Source organism: Ursus maritimus, unplaced genomic scaffold (assembly GCF_017311325.1).
Source record: "Ursus maritimus isolate PB19 unplaced genomic scaffold, ASM1731132v1 scaffold_34, whole genome shotgun sequence".
In the NCBI taxonomy this organism is placed as follows: Eukaryota; Metazoa; Chordata; class Mammalia; order Carnivora; family Ursidae; genus Ursus; species Ursus maritimus.
In genome coordinates this window covers 28,196,979-28,222,799 of record NW_024426008.1, presented here as the reverse complement: position 1 = coordinate 28,222,799, position 25,821 = coordinate 28,196,979, and the positions used below count along the sequence as shown (strand labels likewise).

The window sequence follows — 25,821 nt, the reverse complement described above, 5'->3', positions numbered from 1 at the left end:
GAGCCCGACAGGCCGGCCGGTGCGGCGGCGCGTGGGGGTCGCAGGCCTGTCTGTGCCAGCAGGCCCCGCTTCAGGGGCAGCCCGCCGGCCCACGCCGCTCTCCGCCGGCCCGGGGCCGGGGCCGCCCCCCTCAGCTGCCCATAGCGGGGACCCCGGCCCTGGCACGGCCGCGGTCTGGGGGGGCTGTGTCCCCAGCGAACCAACGTGCCATCACCACTCCGAGAGCACGTGCTCGTCTCGGAACCGGGTACCTACCCGAGGACGCGCGGCAGTGCGGACCGGTGCCGTCGGCTGCCCCTCCTTCCCAGACGCACCCCGACTTCCGAGCTCCTGACCAGCCTGCCCCCCTTTCCCTCTGCGGCCTGACCCGTCCGGGCGGTGGGACCCCAGGGACGGGGTCTCCTCGGGGTGACGGGACTGCGGACGGGGACGGGTCTCCTCGGGGTGGCGGGACCCGCGGACGGGGACGGGGTCTCCTCGGGGTGGCGGGACCCGCGGACGGGGACGGGGTCTCCTCGGGGTGACGGGACCCGCGGACGGGGACGAGCACGGATTTCCTCAGCCTGACCGGCTCCCGGGGACAGGTCTCCTCGGGGTGACGGGACCCACGGACGGGGACGAGCACGGATTCTCCTCAGCCCGACCGGCTTCCGGAGACCGGGTCTCCTCAGGATGACGGGACGCGGGGACGGGTCTCCTCAGGATGACGGGACGCGGGAACGAGGACGAGGTCTCCCTGAGCTGACGGGACCCGCGGCCGCCCCCGCCGCGCCCCCCACCCCCCGGCACCCCCTCCCTCGGGCGGGCCGCGCTGCCTCTCCCGGCGGGTGGCCCTCCCCGCCTCGGCCGGGATCCTGGCTGGGAGCGGGCCCGCAGGCCGCGGCGCCGCCTCTTCCGCCTTCCGCCGGCCCGCGTGCGTCAGCCTGCGCCGCCCCGCCCCGCCGCCGCCGCCGCCCGCGCGAGGCCGCCTCAGCCTGGCCCGGGCCTCGAGCGGCGCACGGCGCAGGTCCCTCCCGCCATGGCCCTGGGAGGCGGCAGCACATGGCGGCGCAGCGGCCATGAGCGCGCCCAGGGCCCGCCCCGGCCCCCTAGGCCACGCCGCCGCCCCGCCGCGCCACTGCCCGCTCGCCCCGGCCCCGCTCGCCCGCCGCCCTCGGCCTCGCCGCCGCCGCCGCCATGGGCGTGCAGGGCTTCCAGGACTACATCGAGAAGCACTGCCCGAGCGCCGTGGTGCCGGTGGAGCTGCAGAAGCTGGCCCGGGGCAGCCTGGTGGGCGGCGGGCGGCAGCGGCCCCCGCACACGCCGCTGCGCCTGCTGGTGGACGCCGACAACTGCCTGCACCGCCTCTACGGCGGCTTCTACACCGACTGGGTGAGCGGCGGCCAGTGGAACCACATGCTCGGCTACCTGGCCGCGCTGGCCAAGGCCTGCTTCGGCGGCAACATCGAGCTCTTCGTCTTCTTCAACGGCGCGCTCGAGAAGGCGCGGCTGCACGAGTGGGTCAAGCGGCAGGGCAACGAGCGCCAGACGGCGCAGCAGATCGTCAGCCATGTCCAGAACAAGGGCACCCCGCCGCCCAAGGTCTGGTTCCTGCCGCCCGTCTGCATGGCGCACTGCATCCGCCTGGCGCTCATCCGCTTCCACGTCAAGGTGCGGCCGGCGGGGGCCGGGGCCGGGGTTGCGGTGGGCGCGGGCTGGGGCCGGGGGTCAGAGGGCGCGGGGCCCGGGGGCGCCGGGGCGGGGGCCGCAAGATGGACGCGCGGCCTGGAGCCCCGGCCGGCCTGGAGCCCCGGGCGCGCACCGGGCCGGCCCCGGGCGTGCAGGGCGCGGCGCCCCCGCCCCGGCATCGCGGGGGTGCCCTGCTTCTCCGAGGCGGGCAGGTCGTCGGCCTGAACTTGCACCGGATACTCCTTGCCCGTGTGGCAGTGCTCGCACAGCAACAGGTTTCCGTGCGAGCGAGTGGGCTGCATGGCGACGGGAAGGGGTCCCGAGCGGGGATGATGGAAACTGCGTGCCGCTGTCACCGCGTCCCCGCCGGGGGACGAGCTGCCCAAGGCCTGCCCGGCTGGCCCCCTTTTGAGAACACAGAGCTGTTCCAGGTTCCGTTTAAGATGACAGTGTTTAGAGGCATTGTCGAATTTTTGTGTGCGTTAGAATTCACAGAATTGCAAGATTTGACATGATGGAATTTTGTTGGTTCTGGGACTTGCGGTCTTGGGTTTTGTGTGTCTGCTGTGAAAGGTGTAGCTCGGAGTCAGGGCCAAGGGAATGTGAATCCGAGTTTCCAGGATTGATGTCTCTGCACAGGGAGGACTGGGCCACTTTGGGTCGTGCACCCAGGTAATCAGAGCTCCTGCTGCCGGCCGCTCTGCTGTCCCTTTGGCAGAGGGCTCCTCGCTGAACCGGGGCCAAGGACAGCTTCAGGACCCAGCAGCCACTGCAGAGATAACATACAAATCAATGACCCTCGACTTGAGTTTTGATTGCTTCCTTTTTCATTGCTTTTTGTTAAAAATTTAGGGGGCTGGTTTGGTTTTCTGGCTCTTGTCACTGTGTCTTCCAACTTGTTTGCCCTTCCTTTATTTCTGCTTGAAAGTGCTTGAGCCCAAAGTTTGTGAAATTCACTCTTCCTGCCTGCCTGAGCTGAGATGGTGGTGGGTAAGCCTAAAGTGATAGCGGAAGTCCCACCCCAATCCTGTTGCAATTGGTGACAGGGCTTCTAAGTCTGCGGGTCGTGGCGGCTGGGAGAGCGGGGATTGGTCTGTGGGCCTGGCACAGACACAGTAAGCGTCCCCTGGGAGTTTGGGTGAGAGCCTGGGGCTGATGGCATTTTCTGCCCTGGAGCCCGGGCTCTCAGGGAAGTAGCGGTGTCGATTCCCAGTGTCTATCCACCTCCAGAATGTTTTGAAAAGGTATTCAGAGATGGAAACTAGAACTGAAAAGACAGGATGAGCTTTCTAGTCAAACGACTTTCAAAGGAGCACTAAATATTATGAAGGTTTAGGTTCAGTGTGTACACAGGCTCTGTATCTTTTGAAAGAACTGCTGAATTCTTTTCTAACTATAAAGAAGTGTCTTTATGTTTATCTCTGCGCCTTTGTGAATGTGTGGTTTACCTACTAGGGGCTCAGAATTTTGACCAATGTGTGAGTGTTTGGAAACTAGATTTAAGATGATTTCTCCCGGGGGCGCCTGGGTGGCACAGTGGTTAAGCGTCTGCCGCCGGCTCAGGGCGTGATCCTGGCGTTGTGGGATCGAGCCCCACGTCAGGCTCCTCCGCTGTGAGCCTGCTTCTTCCTCTCCCACTCCCCCTGCCTGTGTTCCCTCTCTTGCTGGCTGTCTCTATCTCTGTCGAATAAATGGATAAAATCTTAAAAAAAAAAAAAAAAGATGATTTCTCCCACTTAGGTTTCCAGACACAAAGTGATTTTCTTTCTATGACTATTTTGCTTTAAGTAAGCTTTTACCTCCTGGTATAGAAGCATAGCAGAGTGCTGGTTGCACCGATTAATACAGTAATGGCTCAGTTACCTAGTGCTCACTTAACCTGGCTGCCTCACCTTTTTGGAAGACGTCTAAGAACTGTAGCTACTAGAAATTTCTCAGCAGTCAAATGAGAGGTCAGAAGTTTTGGTACAGTGACCCAAAAAGAAAAAACAAAAGCTTTCTTTTTCCTCACTGGAGAATCAGATCCTCTCCTTCTTAGATTTGGTTCTGAGAAGCTTGGTAATGCATTTCTAAACTCAGTGTGAGAAAGGGGTGCAGAAGAAAGTCGGCCAGAGGCAGGAGCGCCATTAATAGCAAGAAGTGACACTTTGTAAGGGAGAAGATTAAAAAAAAAAAAAAAAAGCTGTAAAACCAGACATAATTCTGGGGCCTATGAGGAAGAATCAGGAAGACAATCCTATGTGCTAGAGTAGCCCCGAAGGGTGGCACAGTGTTTATTCTATAAGGATGATTTTGAGTCAGAAGAATTTATGTTCAGTGTTCCCTNAGGGAAAGAGGCAGTGTGTACTATTTTTAAAAGATGTCCATTAAAACGGTTAAGTAAGTTAAAACCATGATAATATATCACCGTATGCTGGTTAGAATGGCTAAAGCAAGGACTCCAGCAATACCAAGTGCTGGCAAGACTGCTGAGCAGTTGGAAGCGTGTCACGTGGCTGGTGGACATGCAGGCTGGCCACAACGTTTGCTATGCATTTACCATGTGCTCTGGCCGTGCTGCTCCTGGGATAATTACCTAATGAAACTTTTGTTCACACAGAGACCGTACTTGAGTGTTCATAGCAGTTGTATTCGTAACAGCCAGAACTGGAAACAGCCAAAGTATCCTTCAGTAGGTGACTAAACACACAGGTCTGTCCATACTGTGCTGTCCTATTCCTCAGGAACGGGGAGGAAGTATTGGTACAGGCAGCTAGTGGGATGAATCTCTAAGGCTTCATGTTGAGCGAAAGAAACCAGGCTCAGAGGTGTGATTCTCTTTCTGTGAGATTCTTGTGACCAGGTCAGTGGTTGCAGGGGTCAGGGAAGGGCACAGGGATGGAGCTTTTGGGGTGATGGAGCTTTTGGGGTGATGGAACAGTTGTGTACTCTGTGGGGTGGTGGTGGGAATGCTTTTTTAAAACCTTAGAACTACACACACATCGGAAGTAAATAAAAGTTAAATTTACTGTGTGATAATCAGTAGTTTTTTTCCTACAGTATTATGTAAAATTGACAAAGGAATTGACAGAATTAACGTGAAATGTCACTGTATGTCAGGTTGGGTCCATGAGGCATGTGTCGTAAAAATCTGCCATCTTGTTGGCTTTCTTTAGGCTTCTGTTAACTGGCAGAAAGGCTTACTTTCCTGTTAGCTTTGCTTAGAGAAATCTTTTTTGACTTAGAAGAGTATGCCTTTGGTAGAGTAATAATTGTAATTTTTTTTGGTACAGTAATAATTATATTTCTTTAACTATTAGAAGTTGGCCTGTGAATCGGCTAATTTTGTTCAGGTCACTGAACTGCTTGGCCTGAGCTTGGCCTTTGCCAGTTACTGGGAGTGTTTCCTCTTGTGTGCTTTGAGTCATCACAACCTTTGAAACTTCAGGGAGGGACTGATATTTATTTAAAAATCTTCGTGGCATTAAATCTCTGGAGCTTTCCTAAATATTCCTGCCACAAGACTTGAGTCGGTGTGTGTGTGTATAATGAAGACCTTCAGATCTCACCTGAGTCAGTGCTCTGGCATATTTACTTAGGTCTGACAAAATAAAGCCGTGCTCCTGCTTTACGTCAGTGGAAGTCTGTGAGATTTGCCTGTGGCTTGAGATTTTGGGATGATGATTTGTACCTGATGGTGCAGGGACTGACTTGTCGGGTGCCTGTCCTTGCTGGGCCCTTTCACGGTATTGTCTCATTTGGCCGGCACCGGGTTTTGTTACCCATTTTGTATGGGATGAGACAGGATTGCTGAGTAGGCAACATCTGGGGACAAGTAACCAGTAACCTTCTCAAGAGGGAAGTACTGAGCTGAGGGCAAAGTTCAGTTGCTTTGTGTAAGAATGCCTCAGGGGTGTGCGTACCTGCACTTCACTCCCAGGTCGGATCCGATAGCACAGGGCCTCTGCTGTGTTTTCCAGTTGCAGTGGGAGGGGCTCGGTTTCTATCGGGGAGAGGCCGAAAACTAGTAGTTACACCTTGTTCTCTAAGACCTTGAATTGACCAGGGAATACTTAGGTTCGAAATTGACCACATTATAACCAAAACCAGCCATCCATTTAAAATAGTTATTTTAAAATATTTATTTTCTTGCAGTGTACCAATTTTGGACTGGCTTATCTCAGCCTAATGTCTTCAGGGTTCATCCACGTTGTCACATTGTGTCAGTTTCCCTCCTTTTTTAAGGCTGCATAATACTCCACGAACCACATTTGGTTTATCTATCCATCTGTCCATGGATGCTTGCATTGCTTCCCCTTTTGTCTGTTGTGACTAATGAATCATGCTGCTATGAACTTGGGTGTGGTCTCTTTGAGCCCCAGCTATAGTTCTTTTGGCGGTGCCCAGAAGTGAAATTGGTGGATCATATGGTAATTCCATGTTTAATTTCTTGAGGAATTGCCATACTGTTTTCTGTAGCTGCTGCCTACATATGTTTTGTATTATACATTACACAGTATATTATATACGATCACAATATGGTTTTAATTTTTAACATTAATGTGATCACACAATACATTATTTGGCAATTTGCTTTTTTAAATAAGGATATTAAAAAATCTTTTTATGTTTATAGAATTCTAATTCTTTTTAAGGCCTGCATAGTGTTCCATAGTGTACCCCACCTCCTGCTAATGGTGCACACACAAACTTGGTAGATCCAAGAGTGTGCATGCTTTAAAAACCTTACAGGACTGTAGAGCCAGCATTACCAGACTTCATGGTTTTCAAGAAAGCCAGAAATCCAGATTTTTATTTGAAATTATCCCATTTAAAAAATACTCTTTAAGCCAAACCAAATCGGCTGTGGGTTGGATTCTGCTCTTGAGCCCCCAATTTGTGATTTCAGCACTGATTTCTATAACACTCATCACCTTGTCTAAATCTCCTCTCTTTTCTTGAAGTTGGACTGATCAAAGCCAGCCTTTCTCCTTTGTCTGCCTTGTTGAACCCTTTTCCATGATCAGAGCGCTTCTGTTTCCTGGAGCTACTGAAATAAGACTTCCCATAATTGCCACTGTTCTCCACTACGTGTTCTTCCTTCTCGTGATCCCAGCATCACCTCTTTGAGGTTACTGCTGTCCACGTGTGCACACAGCCTCTGACCAGTTCCACAGCCTGCCCGCAGAGACTGGACGGGCTGCTGGTGTTGTGTGTTTGACACCGTGTCTGCTGACCCCCCATTTAGCACACAGCTGACCACTCAGCAACCCCCTCCCGCCTCCTGTCCCTCACACTGAGTGACCATTGTGTTTGTGCTTTAGCCACCCTAGAGCGGGACCCTGTAATTAGTGGGAAACTTCACCGTTAAGACTTCAAATGCTGTCTTCCCTCTATAGCCCAACCCCTTTTGAGCTCATCTTCATTCTCTGTTTCCATTCCATCCTCTGAGCACTTGGGCTCCTCTGATTTTGCTTGTAACCCTCACTAGTTTGAGCCTCATCGTCCACTTCAAGGTTACACTCGCTGGCCCCCCTAGAGTTGTCATGTTGCCACCCCCTACCCCCTTTCATGACCCAGCCTGCTGGTCCCTCTGCAAGCCTGGTAGTCTCTCAGGTGCCCTTCCTCACTCCAGTATACCATGTGAACTCACCAAGAGGAGCCAGTAGGCCTAACAAGTGATTGTGCAAACCTGTTGGTGGTTGTGAAACCAAATTGGGTATTTACCAGCATTTAGAAAAAATGATATAGAATAATCAAATAGAGCAAAAAGTACACTGCTAGGCTTACAGCAAGGGTACCATTTGATTCACTGGTGTCTGAGTGTGGGCAGCTGTCAGAGTTGGATCTGCATCTGGCCGGCCCCACACCTGCTGCCTCACTGGTGGACATCATCCTGCACAGCTTGTCGGCGCAGCCTGCGGGCTCCTCAGGTTAGTCATTCCTGCCAACAGCTTGAACAAAACCGTTAATCCAGACTCTGTGCTGGGGCGCTGGGGCTCAGACCCTCCTGATCTGAGCTCCTTCCACCTGCCCACATGGCTCATGGTTCCTCTGCTGTACTTTGTCAGTGCTTCAGCCGTTCTACTCCCTGCTTCCACAGGAAACGTCCAGCTTCCCCACTCTGTTTGTGTTGCTCCTTCTTGTCTAACTACCCACTTCTGCTGGTCAGAATTTTGCTCATACTTTAAAGTCCTTCTCAGGTGCCACCTTCCTTTCCTTCATGGAGCCTCTTTTATTTATTTATTTATTTATTTATTTAAGATATTATTGATTTATTTGAGAGAGAGAACACTAGCAGGGAGAGGGGCAGGGGAAGAAGGAGAAGCAGGCTCCCCACTGAGCAGGGAGCCCAACGTGGGGCTCCATCCCAGGACCCTGAGATCATGACCTGAGCCAAAGGCAGACATTTAACTGACTGAGCCACTCTGGCGCCCCACATGGAGCCTCTTCTCATAATCCCACAATGGGCCAGGGATACACACAGTGCTCCCGTGCGTCAGTGCTTCCTGTGTTCCACTCTGCTACAGTCACCTGTGTGTGCAGCCCCAGCTAACTGGGAGCTGCTTGAGGCTGAGGACTCAGTTTACTCCTCTTGCATATGTGTAGTATAGGTGCTGAACTTTTTATTTATTTATTTATTTTATTTATTTATTTATTTTTAAAGATTTTATTTATTTGACAGAGAGAGAGGCAATGAGAGAGGGAACACAAGCAGGGGGAGTGGGAGAGGGAGAAGCAGGCTTCCTGCTGAGCAGGGAGCCCGATGTGGGGCTGGATCCCAGGACCCTGGGATCATGACCTGAGCCGAAGGCAGATGCTTAACGACTGAGCCACCCAGGTGCCCCGGTGCTGAACTTTTTAATCAGGTATTTGCTTTGTTCTATTTATATAGACAGACACATTTAATTATTTTCTTGCAACACCTGGATTAATGGCCATTATGTAAGATTTATTTTCTCACCTTAAATTCCTGATACTCTCTTTTCTGACTGGTTCCCAGTGATGATTCATCCTCCCTTTAGCAAAAATTGAGTGCCTGTTATTGGCCAGGCATGGAGGAGTAAATGTAACAGGAAAGAACGGAATCCTCCAAGGAACTCAGTCTAGTGAAGGCAGGGGGCTTGTTCACTGAAGACGTGGCAAGTGTTGCCATCTTGAAATAAATTAGATCAATCTGAGATTCAACCCTGTAAATTCTGAAACTTAAATTTTGATGTATTGTGTGTTGGAATTAGATTTCTTTTTTTTTTTTATTAAAGATTTTATTTATTTATTTGACAGAGATAGAGACAGCCAGCGAGAAAGGGAACACAAGCAGGGGGAGTGGGAGAGGAAGAAGCAGGCTCATAGCGGAGGAGCCTGATGTGGGGCTCGATCCCATAACGCCGGGATCACGCCCTGAGCCGAAGGCAGACGCTTAACTGCTGTGCCACCCAGGCGCCCCTGGAATTAGATTTCTAACAAGGACAGGATTGGTCGGAATTAGCTAAAGTATGAGGAGATTAATATAGTAGGCTAACTAGACACTGAGGACAAATAATACAGTTTTTCCTTCTCTCCTTTTGTCACTTTTTAATTTCTAAAGTTTAATTTGCATTTTTGTTATGATATCCACTCATTTATTTTTTATTTTTAAAGATTTATGTATTTATTTTATAGAGAGACCATGGATGTGGGGAGGGGCAGAGGGAGAAGGAGAGAATCTCGTGCAGACTCCCCGATGAGCGTGGAGCCCATCACAGGGCTCGATCCCACGACCCTGACATCATGGCCTGAGCTGAAACCAAGAGTTGGACACTCAAATGACTGTACCACTCAGGCGCCCCTTTCATTTATTTTTTGAGTGGAGAAAGAAAATGGTTTTATTATTGAATAAACAATGGCGTTAAGGCAATCTGTTAAAGAGATTGCAAAGAAAAAGAAGTCTCAGCTGTTGTATAAGCGGGCAGCCACAGTCCGTGCTAGTGATGCACGCTAACGTCGTCGTCCGAAAGAAAAGGAAAACCTCTGTCTTTTCACAAGTAGGAAGTTACCTCTTGGAGCCAAGTGCTTAGGCTTCCTAAGAAGACAGGGAGATGGGACACAATGCTCTTTTTATTCTTATGTATTCTTAATTTTGTTTTTTAAATTGTGGTGAACTATATATAACAAAAACTTTACTGTTTTAACCATTGGTAAGTGTACAGTACAGTGGCATTAAGTACATTCACGCTGTTGTGCAACCATCCCCACTGTCTGTTTCCAGGACTTTCACATCTTCCCAGACTGCAACTCTGTCCCCACTAAACACTAACCCGTCCTGCCCCTGGCACCCACTACCTACTCTGTTGCAGAATTTCACTGCTGTAGGGACCTCATGTAAGTGGAGTCATGCAGTATTCGTCCTTTTGTGACCAGCTTGTTTCACTTAGTATAGTGTTCAAGGTTCATCCATGTTGTGTAGCAGGTGTCAGGATTTTATTCTTTTTCAAGGCCGAGTAATATTCTATGGTGTCTGTACACCACATTTTTTTTTTATCCATTCATCTTTTGATGGTTTCTTCTACCTTTAGGCTGTTGTGAATAATATTTACTGTGAAAATGGGTGTAGAAATACCTGTTTGATTTTCTGCTTTCAGTTCTTTTGGTATATACCTGGAAGTAGAATTGCTGGATCATAGAGTAGTTCTCTGGGTAATTTTTTGAGGAATGGTCATACTGTTTTCCACAGCAGCTGCGCCCTTTTAAATTCCCACCAGCAATGTATGAGGCTCCCAGTTTCTTCACATCCTCGCCAACACCTGTTCATATATGTTTTTTAAATTTTTTTGATAGTAGCCATTCTTATGGGTATTGAATGGTATCTCATTGTGGTTTTAATTTGCATTTCCTTTATGATTAATGAAGTCGAGAATCTTTCCATGTTCCACTCCCTTATTTTAAAAGAAATTATTTTTCCTTGCTTTTACGACCACTGTAACCAGCTCTTACAGAATAGGCAAGAGATGTGTAAGGTAAGAAGCTATTTAGCTCTGATTCCAGATTTCCTGAAGGGGGGAGAGACTTAGTTTTTAGAGATGTCGCTAAAATATGTCATAACTTTAAATTGCCCTTTTAAAGTCAAGAACAACAATAAAAATCTTCCACCAAATTGGAGTTGACATTTAGGTCCTCATTCCTCTGTTGGACTTGAGCAGGAGTGAGTAGCCTGAGTAGTCTCACCCACCCAGGACGGGGCAACTAGAGTTCAAGATCAAGGCGTCATTTTTTAGAAAACAAAAGAATTTAGGTCGACTCCTATCCTCTTATGTTCAGGTTAACTTACATCTTTTAAATCTCATAGGTGGCTGGAGGGTGTGTCACATTATTCCCTGAGCTGGTGTAAAACCGTTCTAAAGAAAAACCTCGCACAGTACTTTTTTTCCCTGATGTTGGAAAATCTATTTATGACAACTCATAGTGTTTCAGGTCCCATATGTTTGAAAAGTATGAAGAAGCAGATCCTTTCTCATGCAGCTTTCTTAAAGACAAATGGTAGCCGACTTTTATCAGCATTTATTATTGCTGAAGGACTGAACTGTTCACGTGCAGTAGCTTGTTGACCGTCACATTTGCCCTGTGAGGTAGGGATGGCGTCATTTTTGCGGATGAGGAAGTGGAAGAGCAGAAAGTGTTAAAGTGGGCAGTGGGGTTCACCCACCTGGCGCCAGAAACAGAAATCTTCCTGTGCTAGTGCCTTGTCCCTAGAGATGAGGAGTAACAGTTGACCTTGTCATCTGACAGGACTGTCCCCATAGCATTTGTCAGCATTGAGCTTGGGGAATTTTTGGTCACTATTCCTTGTGAAAATACTGCTTTTTCAGTGACACAAATGTGTGAAATGAGATTCAGCGGGGGTCCAGAGGCCGGTACGCAGTAGCATACAGTCACCAAATCTCCGTACAGTGTCCCAGCTGCCGAGGCTCTTCCACCCCGATGCTCCGTGTTTCTGGGACCCGGTGGGTGTGGAGGCAGGCGAGGTGCTTCGTGCTTCCTGGTCTGGTCGCTGCTCCTGCAGCCAGGAGCCAGAGGCAGTGCTTGAGCTGTGTGTGTGGGGGCTCTCGGGCGCACCCCTGCAAGTGCTGAGTAGTGGCAGCCAGAGCAAGTCTGCGAAGGCCCTGCGCCTTTATGCTGGCTGTGGTCTTAGGGTACCAGTCTGGGGTTTTCCTTACTGGGGCAGTGCAGAATTCCAGGGTTGGCTCACTCTGGGGGAGGGAGGCTTTACCCCTCCACCACTGCTTGTAGGAAGGTAGGTCTCAGGGCTTCATGTTTTTAGCTTGAAATAATCATGCCAATATCATATGTCATAGTTTTTCCTCACTTCTAAAATTAGAATTAACCAGGTGTACCAATTTCGTTGTATTGCACCCAGTTTGCACCCGGAGCTGAGGCCAGGGAATCAGAGAAGCAGGGTGCTGTCCTTGGGCAGGTTAGGTGGGAGGTGGGCCCTGGAGCAGACGGCTCAGAGAGAAGATGCTCAAAAGAGGAGGACAGCCAGTGCCTGTCAGATCCTGCTTCCCTGAAGCTTAACTCTGACATTTAATTTTTATCATTAATTAAATAATTGCCTTTCAAGCCCTATTTTGAAGTAGCCGAGACCCTTTTCCTGTCCCTAGCTGGACCTTGCACTGACCCAGGCCCAGCACGGGCTCCGTGGTGCTCATCTTGAGGCGTTGCCCCGGGCCCTCTGGCCAGCGGACTTGGTTCATTTGTTTGCAGGTCTTTAGTGACCCAGTCTCACCTGTGGTGGGCTCTCCTATTTCCCGAAGCCCCACAATCTGCAGAGAGATGTGTTTTCACATAACAGGATCTTAGACTGTGCTGTTCATGCCTGTTAATGCTGTGTTCACCTGGTGAAGTAGCTTAAAATAGTCTTCCAGCTGGTGTCTTGTAGACTGTTGACTTTTTTCTTTTTAAAATAAACTTCTTACTGTGGAATAATTTTAGGTGTATAGGAAAGTTGCCAAGATGGTACAGAGGGTTCCCGAATATCTTTCACTCTGCTTCTGTGCATGGTAACAGCTTGTGAGCGAGCACAGTTATCAACACTAAGCAGCTCGCGTTGGTGCGGTACCGTGAGCCTCACTGTGTTCTTCATTCAGGTCTCATCCCTCCTTCCACCGGGGTTCTTTTAGGCTCCGGGCCCCGGTCTGGGTTGCCCTGTGGCCTTCAGGTGTCTCATCTCCCCAGGCGCCTCTGGACCAGGACATCTCCTCAGCCTCTGCTGCTTTGGTGACCTTGGCACTTTGGATTACTGAGCAGGTATTTTGTAGGGGATCCTCCAATTTGGACTGCCTGATGTTTTCTCGTGTTTCTGGGGAGAATGCCCCCGAGGTGCAGTGCCTTTTGTCACACCCTACCATGGTGGAGTCTGCTGGCATCTGCTCTATCCCGTTGCTGGTTTGCTTCTTCGGATGTGGTCCTTTAGGCTAGCCCCCGTTAGGGGGGACGGTGAGGGTGAGCATCAGCTTCTGGGAGGGATTTCACATTATTGTTGGAATTCTTATGTAGGGCAAACTATGTTTATGTAATCATTTGTTGGGACTAATATGGGCTCGTGTATTTTATACTTTGGGTGATAACCTAATATGATGTTCTTTATTTTGTTGCATAAATTGTTCCAGCTTTGCCCATTGGGAGTTTTGGGTGGGTTCCTGTGTCCTGACACACAGCTCTTTCATTTTGTGATCACCTCCTTCCTTTCTGGCACTATGCTCCAGGACTGTCTTGGATTTTCCTGCGCTGGCATCACCCATTTTTCTCAAGGGCCCTGGTTCCATTTTATGGAGAACAGAATTTAGAAACCACATTGGGGTGTGGGTGTTCTCACTACTGGGGTGTCGCTGCTTTTCAGCTATCTGTTGACAGTGGGGAGGTACACTTCACCTCTAGTGATTTCTGTGTCTGTCTGTGTTGTCACCTATACATCAGTTCATAGGACATCTCCATGGCTAAGCCGGCACCGTAGGGTTGTGCCAGCCTTCTCCCTTTGCCCATGTGTAACCCCATTCTCTGATGGTGACACTCCTGGTGCGTCCACCTGGCGTTCATGATGTGGTCTCACACTGTCAGCTGCACCCCTGCACCCTTGAGATACACGTTACCAGGAGAGGTCAGCGTCTGTGCGGTGCCTGTCCTCAGGAGTCCGAGCGTCCACTCAAAACATTGTTCTCAGCAGTTACCTAGGGCAGCAGCCCCACCCCGCTCAGAGAGGTCATGTCAGACTTTTCTAGTACAATTCTGTACCTTAGCCAATCTGCATTCATTCCTGGCCCCTCAGATGTCCTGGCTGATTTGTTTTTAATTTGCATACATTGAAGTTTGTTCTCCGTGTGAGACGTGCAGTTGTATGAGTTTGGACAGTGCATAGAGTCATGTGTGTCCACCACCTAGACCCTGAGCTCTGAACTCTGGCCTCAGGGTTTTGTGGTACTGCCCCAGCACACTTCCATTACCTGCCCGCCCAGGGAGGATCATGTCTCTGTTACCTTGTGGTTTTAAAGCCATGTTGTTGCCTTTCCTCAGGTAAAGGTGAGAGAGAATACCAGAAATTTGGAAGTTGAAGGAAACTTAAAGACCCATGAATTTTACATTCCTGGCTGGGCAGGGGGGCGTCGAGCCAGAACTGGGACCTAGGTGTTCTGGTTCTGTCCCCGTTGCTGGCACTCAGGGTGCCTGAGGTGGGAAAGATGAGCAAGAAGGGGGGGGGGGGCGAGTCAGCCCACCTTGCCTCTAGGCTTGAAGTCCGTGCTTAAGGGCTTGGTTCCTCCATCTTTTGTTTTAGGGTGTTAATTCTAGTGGGCAGCTATTTGTTTAACGCTGGGTGTGCTTTGAGGGAGGATTAAGGTATTAATCGTTTGCAAATTAGTGTTGGAGTGAATTAGGAAGAGCTCATTCACTTTGCTTTTTAATGCCAACTGAAACCAGATGTTGTGAAAGAACAGGGAACTGTGTTTGGGATGGCGGAAGGAGGTGATGGTGGAGAGCCCCAAGTCCGTCCTCTGGGAGGCCCTCTGTCTACTGACTTCTGCTGGATAGAGTAGATCATATCTGTCTGTGCAGGTAGCTTAAAGACTCCTGGGGCCCCGTAATGGGGCCCCCAGCGTTTTTCTTTCTTTTGGCATTTACCGTGTGCCAGATGCCAGACTAGACCCTTGGTTGGCAGATGAGTAAGTGCGTGCCTTGTCATCCTTGGGGAAGGAAGAGCATCTGTCCCCAATGTGGTGACACTGAGGTGGCCAGTGTGGGTGTGGCTTATCCTAGTGCTGCTTCAGCTTTTTTTTTTTTTTTAAGATTTTATTTATTTATTTGACAGAGAGAGACAGCCAGCGAGAGAGGGAACACAGCAGAGGGAGTGGGAGAGGAAGAAGCAGGCTCCCAGCGGAGGAGCCTGATATGGGGCTTGATCCCAGGACCCTGGGATCACGCCCTGAGCCGAAGGCAGACGCTTAATGATTGTGCCACCCAGGTGCCCCTGCTTCAGCTTTTTTATTAATTTTTTTTCTCTTAAGGGAGTTTTCGTTAAGCATAATTGCACCGTCCTGACCCAGCTGTTGGTGTTTGCTTCGTCCCTTCCAGTGTTTTCCGCAGACGCGGCTTTGTGTGGCTGTGTGTACAGGGGATTGATTCTGAACAGTTTGCTTCATGTTCTGTTGAAAGCTTTCCCCGTGTTTCTGCAGAACACTGCGGGCTGCTGTGTTTACCCAGCTCCTGGGTGTTAGCTTACGTTCCCCCCCCTGGAGTCTGCTCTGACCCTTCTGGTGCTCCCAGCACTGTTACCTGTGTCCTGGTTTCTTAGGCTCCATTTCCTGGAGTGAGATCACTGGGTCAAAGAGCACGAACGCCTTACAGTTCTGGAAGTATAGGACACTGAAGCCTTCCTTGAGAACAGCCAAATGAGACCCCATCCCTGCTTCCTCTGAGTTTACCACCACCACCTCCGTGCTGTGCTCCTCTTGGGCCAGGGCACCTGCTCTTCCTCATGGGTGATTGTGCAGGGCTGGCCCCGGTCCCCTTCCCGGGTGACTGGCGTGGGGGTGCTCAGGGAGGATGACGACCCCGGCCTCAGCATCCTGGGAGAGTGGTTTAATAAACTCTCTCACAAAATCTACATATTGAGTGTACAGTGTGCAGCTCCTGCACTTAATTCTGCCCCATTTCCACAGGATGCCTGGCTCTGGAGCATGTGGCCACGCTTCCTTTTCTGGGACTCCTTGGAGGGGTGGGGGGTGAGGGCTGGTCCCTCACAATCTCTCATTTTAGGGCTTCTGGGGAGATTGTGCAGATTTATGATTAAGGATGTCTGGACGACAGCCAGGGGTTGCTGGTGATTTAGAAATGCTTTAAGACATGGCTGTCATTCTAAAGTCTGCGTCCTGAAGTGGTGAGAGGCGGGGGGCTTGGGCTGGGAGAGATGGAACTAGCCTCATTTCAGAATTATTTTAAGCTATACTTTTCTATTTTAGTGAAGGTACAGTGTTTTTAGATTAAGGGATGGGAGTGCATTCTTCTGTTCTAAAAAATAGAAATAAATTGACTAAATGTTTATGTTTTTCTTATGAAGTAAAATGTTTTTATAAAAATATCCAGAGAATGTAGAAAGTTACTTTTCCTTTAAATATGCGTCTTTAAAAGGTTTGCCTTGCATCTAAGTGAGATTTCATTATAACTAACTTTCCAACAAAATATGGTGACCACTTGTCCTGTGAAATCAGTGAGAAATGGGAGCAACTCCTCAGTGTGCCCAGGAGATGACCCCTGAACACTTGTACTAACTGTTTGGATGTGATTTAGTTTTGATTTTAATTCAACATAGCCACACATTGGGCAGTATAGTTCTAGATGCTTATGTTTAAGGGCATATGTTTTTAAGCTTTAGGGCTCTTTGGGGAGTTAACTGTCCATGTTAGCTGAGTCACCTGATTTAGTTTAAAATCCTGTTTTCTCAAATACGTTATCTGTTGTAGAAACAAAAAATCTGCCAGATTTCAGTTGGTTGAATGAGTTTGGGAAACAGCAGGAGAATAATTGATTGTCTTTGACTTTATATGTTTTAGGAAAGTGTTTTTCAAACACCTCTTGGTATGTTTCTGGGAGTAGAGAGATTCCCAGAGCCTTTTACTTTTCTACGGGTTGTCGGCTGCCCTTCCTCAGGATGCTACGGTCCCTGGGGATACCTGCGGCGGACCACTCACCGGGGGAGAGCCGGGATGAGGAAAGAAACTGCGGCTTGTAGTCTTCATCACTAAGCGGGCAATGAGTTTCGGCCTGGTTCCCATGGTGGTCCTGAGCCTCACCCTTACTACTGTCCCCGTATGCTAAGTGCTTTAGCTTGTATAATAGCTAGTAGTAGGTCTGTGGTGAATGCTAACGCTTGGCTTTTGTGTGAAAAAAAATCCTTTTGATTATTTTACCTATTTGACATATCTCTACTTTGAAGAAATTATTTGGTTTTACCGGGGTAGCTGGCTTCTGTGTCCTGCTTTGACACTTGTTTATTTTCCTCTTCTGTCCCTGTTTCCTCTCCTTCTTTTCCCTCAGAATACTGTTACGGGGATCAGCTGGCATTGTGTATTTTTAAGCAGGGTGATCTTTGAATTTGACAAGAAATGGGCAGTTAATTTGCAGTCTAGATGGGATTATAGTCACTGACCAGGAGATGGCTCCCTCACAGCTTGCTGGGTGTGTGCCACACCCTTTTTATGGTTCTTTGATTCTTTGGCTCTTTTGGGTGTCCTGTGTCTAGGGTTTGCAGATTCTGCACAGACGAGTCTGCTGGGCACTGTGGCGGGCTGGCTCTGACCACATGCTCCTCTCGCTTGCACAGGTGGCGCAGAGCATCGAGGACCATCATCAGGAAGTGATCGGTTTCTGCAGAGAAAACGGCTTCCACGGCTTGGTTGCCTACGACTCTGACTACGCGCTGTGCAACATCCCTTACTACTTCAGTGCCCACGCCCTCAAACTGAGCCGGAACGGGAAAAGTCTCACCACGAGCCAGTATCTGATGCACGAGGTCGCCAAGCAGCTGGACCTGAACCCAAACCGCTTCCCTATCTTTGCCGCTCTGCTAGGTAGGTGGGCAGTGTGAGAACTGCTTCGCTTGATAGGGTTCTGTGCTGGGAACACACTGGTATTTTTAAATGTCAGTGCTGGAGTGTTGTGCAGTGTCTCTGTCCTCAGTGATGGTCCTTACTCAGTATTGTTTTTTGATGTCGCTGATAATGTACTTCTTTTGTTCATAAGTATTCATTTATGTGTTGTTCTGTCTGGGGCGGAAAACTAATTTTTGAATAACTTCACTAATATTTTGGGGAAAATGATATTTTAAAATCACGAATGTTAAGCACATCCTCGCTATGAAAATTAGGCATTGAACCCTTTGTCATAAATCATGTTCATTAGAGAAGAGAATGTGTTTTGAACTCAGCTGTGTCTTGGGTTCTTGCGTGTTGGGGACACTCGCTGCTTTGAAAGAAAAACAACAAATGTAAGCTACCTTAGCTCACCTCCAATACCTACATTTTAGATCTCTTTAGAAACTCCCCTGGAGGAATTCCTCATGCTGGATACCTAGAAAAGATGAAATCTTGTTTTGATTGAAGTTTTACATATTAATTCGTTTCATGTAAAAATGACTTTCCAATAGTTACATATTCATCTATCACTTTTGTTTGCGTTTTGCAGTTTCTTCTTTCTTTTCTGTCCATTCCTGGTCTTGTGCTTGTAACATGTACCTTTAAAGCTGCTTGGACACGCAGCTGTAGTGGCTGGTTTTGTAAGAACTGTGCCCACAGCATGAATGGGCATTCTCCACGCCGGGCCCTCCTGGGATTGCAGCCCAGGGGCTGCAGTGGAGGGTGCGTGGCTGTTAGGGACACGCAGGCCCTGTTTGAACGCTCCGTGGTCTCTAGATAAGTGAGATCTTATTTTCTTCTCCATTTGTCTTCTCTCAAGTGTGTAGGACGGCAGTCATATTATGGGCCGTGTTTAGAAATTTCTACTTACCAGATTTTATAAACATTCCAAAAAGTTTTACACAGTTAGAAATTACACTGAGGAAGCCACAATATATTGTGTTGTATTTGGTGATAGCATTTCACACTGTGTAACCACCAATCAATAAACAGTTCTGATTTTGCAAATTATCCTTGTTTGACTCTCATCTCAACTATGTATGTATGATTCGGCACGTGGCTGTTTTCTGTCCATTTTCTCAGGGAACTCTTATGACTTGGGACCAATTTTCTAAATATACTTTTATATTTTCAAATATTAACATATAAAAGGTATTTTCTCTGATGTTAAAAGTGATTATGTAAATGGGGATATTAGGAAAAGTTTTACTATTTACTTAAATGTTACACAAAATAACTTTGGCATATTAATTAACCTTAAATGAACTGGAAATTTATATGCTTGCAGAATATTGGGATTCCCTAGCTAATTTGAGATACGGAGGATATTTGTTCATTATATTTGAGAAACGTTGAATATATTTCTTAGGAGATAGTGCAAACTCTGTACTCTTCTAGCTAAATTATCTTGTGAAGTTTTGAAATGAATGAAAAACAATAGTAACATTTTGAATAGTAATGAATTTAGGGCTTGAAATTTCTTTTAAAAATTTAGACAAGTTACAGGTAAAGTCTTAATTGGGTGAGCATTTTTATTTTAGATTTTGTACAAAGTTTCAGTGTCTTCAAATGAGAAAGATTATTTTCCTTTTCCTTTTTGTAATGGGTAGTGTAGCTATATGAGTTATTTTGTTTTAGAGAGGTTGGGTAGAATATTCAATTAAGTATGTGACCCACATTTTAACAGACTATTACTGATGTTGGAATTGGCTTCATATTTTTTCAGATAGAAGCTTCCAAAAACATCTAAGATGCATCATACTTCACAGTAAAGTTCTTTGCAGTCTGTGAACCCAGCAAGGCAGTGCAAAGCTCAGTAAGACAGTGAGGACGTAACTTTGCTCCTCCGGACGTCATGGCAGTTCAGCGCTCATGTGTCGAGTACTTGCATGTTTAGAGTATTAAGATTAATTAATTAGTTACTAAGAACTCACCTTTTTTAAAAGATTTTATTTATTTGAGAGAGGGCACACACAAGCAGGGAGTGGGACAGAGGGAGAGGCAGAAGCAGACTCCCCACTGAGCAAGGAGCCCGATGTGGGGCTCGATCCCAGGACCCCGAGATCATGACCTGAGCCGAAGCAGATGCTTAACTGACTGAGCCACCCAGGCGCCCAGAACTCACCTTGTTTTGCTTTCTCTTAGTAGCTAATTAATGAATCTGCCTTTTCAGTGTGGAGGGGACTAAACCATGATACAAAAATCACAGAATTATTCAGAAAGTTGACACTTTTAAATTGCATCAAGAGAACTAACACACTAATGATTTTGGTATATTGGCATCTAAGCGCTACAGTGAAGGGAGAGTGTCCAAAATATAGTTTCTCACCTGAATGCAGTTCTTATTTTTGATGCAGCCCTGGTGATAGGGTGTCCAGNTGAGTGGCATTCCTGGTGCTGGTGTGGTCTGTGCTTTGTCATCTGTGAGTGATGGTGGAAGTGACGGGAGGAGGTGTGACTCATGTCACAAGTCACGTAACCTTGCTTAGATTCTGGAAGTGCTTGGTCTGCCTCTGCTGTGAAACCTGGTTGACTGCAGTTTGAAGCCTAGGGTCTCTTGAGCAAATGAGAGCTTGTATCCCGATATCCCAGCATTGTCAGACTGACCTTAACACTGCCCAGCGAAGTCACTACAGTTTTACGCAGTTTGTTCGGTTGGAATGCTGTTGGAGCTGTCCTGGAAATTCGGGTTGTACTGAGGCAGCTGCAAGAGGTCTGCCAGCTGTATGTGGCTTTATATGAAAAGATGAAGAAGTATTTTCAGTTTTTTGTGGAAGTTTTATGTGGTATGTAAAGGAGGCGTTCCTTAGTTACTGCAAAGTCTAAAACGAGGCCCCTAGGTAACCTGCGGATGATGACGTGCAGTGTCATCTGCTCCCCCGTGTCACTGACGCGATGTTTCTCACCGTGCCGTGTCTGTGTTGCAGGGAATCACATTCTGCCTGACGAAGACCTGGCTTCCTTCCACTGGAGCTTACTTGGGCCAGAGCATCCACTAGCCTCGCTGAAGGTACAAGTTTATTTCATCTCCAGCGTCGGTGACCATCAACTGTTGAATTTGCTGTTTCTTTAATAATGTGAACGGTGTTCCATTATTGTAGAAGGAAATAGCTGCAGAGTTAGTGATACCACGCTTCCCCTAGCTTCAGGATCAGCACTGCTTTGAAAAACCTGCAAACCTGCCTTATCTTGTTCCCAGCACTTAGGCTTTAGGGAGATACGGGAATGTCCTTAAAAGTTTCCTTAGAGGAATTCATGCTGTGTTCCTAGGTAGGTGGAAATCTTTTAGCTGAAGGTTTTTTATATTGTTTTACAAATATTAATATTTTCAGTAGGTAATATAGTCAGCTGTTACTTGGTTCATATCTTAGCATAGTTGATAAATTTCATGTCCTATAATTTTCTAAAATTTTAAAAGTCTAATTAATAATTAAGATTTTAGTGTTTGGGTGATGGAGGGGACCCAACTAAGTTCATTAGAGAAATGTTCCCTTTGTATTGTTTTCTTAACACTTTATATTTTTTATCTTTCTTGCCTTTCCGTTGTGAAAGTGAGGAGCGTCGGAAACACGCAGTTTTCTAAAGTGGGAGGGCTGTGGGGACGCCTGGTGTATACTGGCCAGCAGCCTCCTGGGACTCTGAGTCCCCTTTGCTGTGACCGTAGTCACTCTTGGGGGGCAGTTGGAAGTCTGTTGGGCAGTGTGGGGCTCAGTTCCTGTAGCAAAGGGGCTGCTCAGGACGGTCCCCAGAGGCACTTCTGTGAAATTCGGTCTCCTGTCAGATTGACCCTCCCGCTGTAAACCGTCTTCTGTGGTGGTTAGTTTCAAAGTGGATTTTGTGTGTAACTTGGGGTGGACTTTGGAGAAACTGGATCATTCAAATGCATCTCTTTCCTGCCTCTTTCCTCTGGCTCCTTGCCCCCTGGATCCCTCCTTTCTGGTATGCTGGCCTTCGGGATGCTTTCCTGGTCGTTCTGACAGTTCTCAAGCCTTCTCCTCTTGTTAGAAACTACTTGTTTTCTTTGCGTTTTTTGCCCTTGGAGGAGAGAAGCCGTCTTCCTGCTGTTGGCCGTAGCGTCATTCCCGTGTCCTCATGGATGAAGTGCTGCAGTCGTGGTCCCGGTGGTCCTGCTGCTGACGTGCAGCCTGAGGGCAGGTGTGCGTGGGTTAGCTGCGGTGCTCATCACATTTGCCTGGCCGTGAGCTTTTGTAGGTGGAGATGAAGGGAAGGCTTACAAGGTTCAGGCAGTTTGGGTAGCAGAGGAGAGGCTCCCGGGACCCCAGACCACACGTGCATTTCAGCCGAGCTGGCCTTGGTCACCCATCAGATGTTAGACAGCAGTGCTGTTGGTGGCGTTAGTGGGGAACCAGCTCAATCTCCTGGCAGGTCACTAACATCATTAGCATGTGCTTTTCCTAACTTTGTTTTAAGAAAGATATTAAGTATGTGAAAAGTTGAAATAGACAGTGTCCATCCGTGTATCTACTTGGTTCTACAGTTAACATTTTGCCATAAAGCATATTTATATCTGTCTTTGTTTTTTAACTCCGCTATTTGGAAGTAAATTGCAGACATCCTAACACTTCACCTGTGAAAACTTCAGTGTATATCACAACCCCCTAAAAATAAGGCTAATCTCTTTCTTGCTCATATTACTATTAGCATACCAACTGTGTCAGCAGTAGTCCCTAACATCCTGTAAAGTCAAGTTCATATTCACATTTTTCTCTTGTTCCTGCAAGTCATTTATGGTGTGTGTGTGTGTGTTTTTTTTTTTTTAAATCAGGATCCAGTTGGGTTTTTTGTATTGTCATCATGCGTATTGTAAATATCAGCTGGGGGTTTTTTTGGTACGATGGAGAAGCAATCTGCAATAATTTTTCAATGACTTGGTAAGTTCTAGGTGTTTCAAAGTCATGTTCTAAAATGAAAGTGCATCTGACTTTGAGCTCAGATATTGCACAGTGTTTATGTTTTGGCCTTTTATGCACATGTCCTGTGCGCATAGCATCATTTCAGCATTGTGGCAGATGTGGGGAAGTTGGACGTGATGGTGTCCTTTCTCATGAACATCCCTGCTGTGTTGCATTGTTCCTATTCTGTCTGCTTCACCCTGCTCATAAAAGTAACCACATATCTTGAAAATTTGGTTTGTTGTTGTATGCGAGACTTTCTTGTGATTTTTAACAGTTTGTGGTATACACAGCTTTCACAGGCATCTGATTCATGTTTCCAAGTTCAGGTGTTCCTGGCCCTTTCTTGTCCTACTGTGTTGCGTTTTGCCAAAGTCACTCCCACTGGATTGCTGTTTCCAGAAGGTGGGTGTTCTGTGAACTCCTTACTTGAGGAGCCCAGAGCACCCCTTATCATGGAGCACCATTGTCTCCACCCTTTCTGCGTGGACCTTCTCACTCCAGGTGTTCTAGGAGAGCGTGTCTGGACAGGGCCGGTGGGTGCAGAGCAGCACAGACAGCCAGATCAAGGTTGATACCTGCGGACAGCGGGCCGGGAGGGGCAGACTCCATGTGCCACGCCGTTGATCAGGGTTGTGCTCGCTGGGGTGGGAGGGCGGTGCTGGACACACTTAGAGCCTAGAATCTCGCAAGGGTGGCAGGGAAGAGGAGGCAAGGCAGCCAGGCAGGGGTTGAGCTTTGTAGTTCTTCAGTTTGTGTGTGAGGCAGGGGTTGAGCTTTGTAGTTCTTCAGTTTGTGTGTGAGGCAGGGGTTGAGCTTTCTAGTTCTTCAGTTTGTGTGTGAGGCAGGGGTTGAGCTTTCTAGTTCTTCAGTTTGTGTGTGAAGAAGTGCTGGTAAGGTGGCATCAAATGTCTTCGGTTTGATTTGGAAGGAAAGAATATTTCATTTGTGTTCAGGACAGCAGGCAGCCATGTTATGTGACGGAAAATTCTAGAACTAGGAGCGGGGCCTTTGGGGCTTAGAATGGTCAGTCCTGGTGGAAGCACCTCCTGGCCATAAGCACATGCTCAGTGAGCTCCTTTTTTTTAATGCGCTTTTTGGGTTTTTATTGTTCTGTGACTTTGAGTCCTAGTAAGTGGTGGAATTTTTTATTTTGGTAAGTGTTAAGTTTTAATTTTAAAAATGTTTTTAAGTTGGACCATTAGTTACAAGTCTTTGTATTCATCTTAATGGTTTTTGTGTTCCAAACTTGATGTTCAGTTTCACGCATTTGGAGTTTTTATCCCCATCAGTTGTTCTGAGCACCAAATGTCTCCTGCCACGGGGCGCCTTGTCCACCTCTTGCTTGGGCATGCCCCCTAGCCCATCTGTGCCGGCCTTTCCTGTCCGCAGACCTCCCGCACACGCTAGTCTCCCACATGGTTGGTGGGTTTCTGTTCTGTGCTCCATACTGCGCCCCTGTTATGAGCAGAGTGCCAGAGCCCCCGAGCCCCACTCCCTGGGTGGCTGTTGGAACACCCCCAAAGCACCCTGGCTTCTGCCTGTTCTCAGATCTCCTTCCAGGCTAGCCGGTGCACACCTCCCTTTCTGATTCAAATTTCCTTGTGTTTGTAACCCCACCTACCTTTAACCAGTAGTACCTTTCACTGAGGTGGCTGGACACCAGGACGATCTGTCAGTTCACATCAGGAAGACCTGGTTTTAAATTTTACCTAGAATTTTCCTCAAAGTTATCTCTAACTTTATATTTTTTGTGTGTTATTGTCTGCCACCAAAAGTCACTGAGTAATCCTTTGTACTAGGGTCTTTAGGGACAGGGTGCTGCAGTCGGTCAACCCCAGGGAGGAGGGAGTCTGGTTCTGGAAGATGGCCTGGCAGGGTCTCCAGGATCATAGGGTGGACAGAAGGGCCGTCTGTGTCTCACCATGCAGCACACACGAATGCAGCACTCCTGAGGCTGGGGCACAGCTGGGCTCTTGGCAGGCCCCCGGGATGAAGTGTGGTTCGGCAGTTCTCCCCATCCTGGCTTCCTTGATGAAGCGCCGTGAGGCCAGGTGTCTGGCCAGCCCGAGCCTTCTCGGTGTGGCGCCTGGCCCCGTGTGGGTTTCACGCCGTGCGTGGAGCAGCAGCATTTCAGGTCTAGTGAGGTTTTATGGTGCAGCTGACATACTGTGCAACCTTATTGGAACAAGGTTGGTGATCAGGTCCTTTCTGAAATCAGTTTTGAAAGTTGCGTATAAATTGTACATAAACAGAAGGATGGGCTCGTTTACTCTGAATTACACCTTGAGAGGCATTGCTGGGGTTGGCAGTTGGGCGTGGTGGGCCTTTGAGAGAAGGAGTGCCTGCTTGTATCTTCGCAGTTATTGAAGTTAACTCACCAAGAAGTCATCCTAGGGTTTTGTAAGCGCCGAGAGGCACTTCGTTGGTTCTGGAGAAATCACATCAGACGCCTAAAAGTTGAAAGCATCAACCATTGTGCGGTGTGGAGGTAGGAGCTGCTTGCAGCCCCGTTCCAGGGGGATGGCCACTCTTGGCAGCCTGATACTAGGTCTTCCAGGATTTACAAGCATATTCCTGCTCACGTCATGGTCGTCTGCACGGGCACCACACACACGTGACCGCCGTGTGTGCACACACCCTGCACACACCCCCCGCAACCCACGCGTGCACACACACCCTGCACACATACCCTGTGACCTCCATGTGCACACAGCGCACACCCTGTGCCCCCCAGTGACCTCTGCACAGTAAGCACTACGAGGCGGCTCAACCAGAGACATCTCCCTTCTTAGACCAGCCAAGTGTGGGACCAAAAAAGTATATGATAAAGCTGGGATTTGCTGGGCAGTTAATCCAAAAGTGCCACTTGCTTAGAAAGCTTGTGTTTCTTTTTGTAACAGCTTTATTGAGTTATAATTCACATGTCGTAAAATCCATCTTTTCAAGGTATACAGTTCAGTGATTTTTAGCTTTCACAGAGTTGTGCAGCCATCACCAACCGCTGTCTAATTCTGGAATATTTTCATCACCCCAAAAGAAACCCAATGCTGTTGGCAGTCACTCCCCGCTTTTCTGCCTCCCTGCCTGTGGCAGCCACTGGT

General features: G+C 48.2%; 1 protein-coding gene across 3 annotated transcripts in view; it reads left to right on the top strand.

The window, feature by feature from the left end:
- The first annotated feature begins 1,176 nt into the window (after positions 1–1,176).
- Positions 1,177–25,821, top strand: part of FAM120A (family with sequence similarity 120A) — a 93,478-nt gene continuing 68,833 nt past the window's right edge. For all 3 annotated transcript variants that reach the window (XM_040620365.1, XM_040620364.1, XM_040620366.1), the window contains exons 1-3: positions 1,177–1,650; positions 17,495–17,741; positions 20,732–20,814. In XM_040620365.1, the coding sequence (XP_040476299.1) occupies positions 1,177–1,650; positions 17,495–17,741; positions 20,732–20,814 (804 nt within the window). The remainder of the gene's footprint in view (positions 1,651–17,494; positions 17,742–20,731; positions 20,815–25,821) is intronic.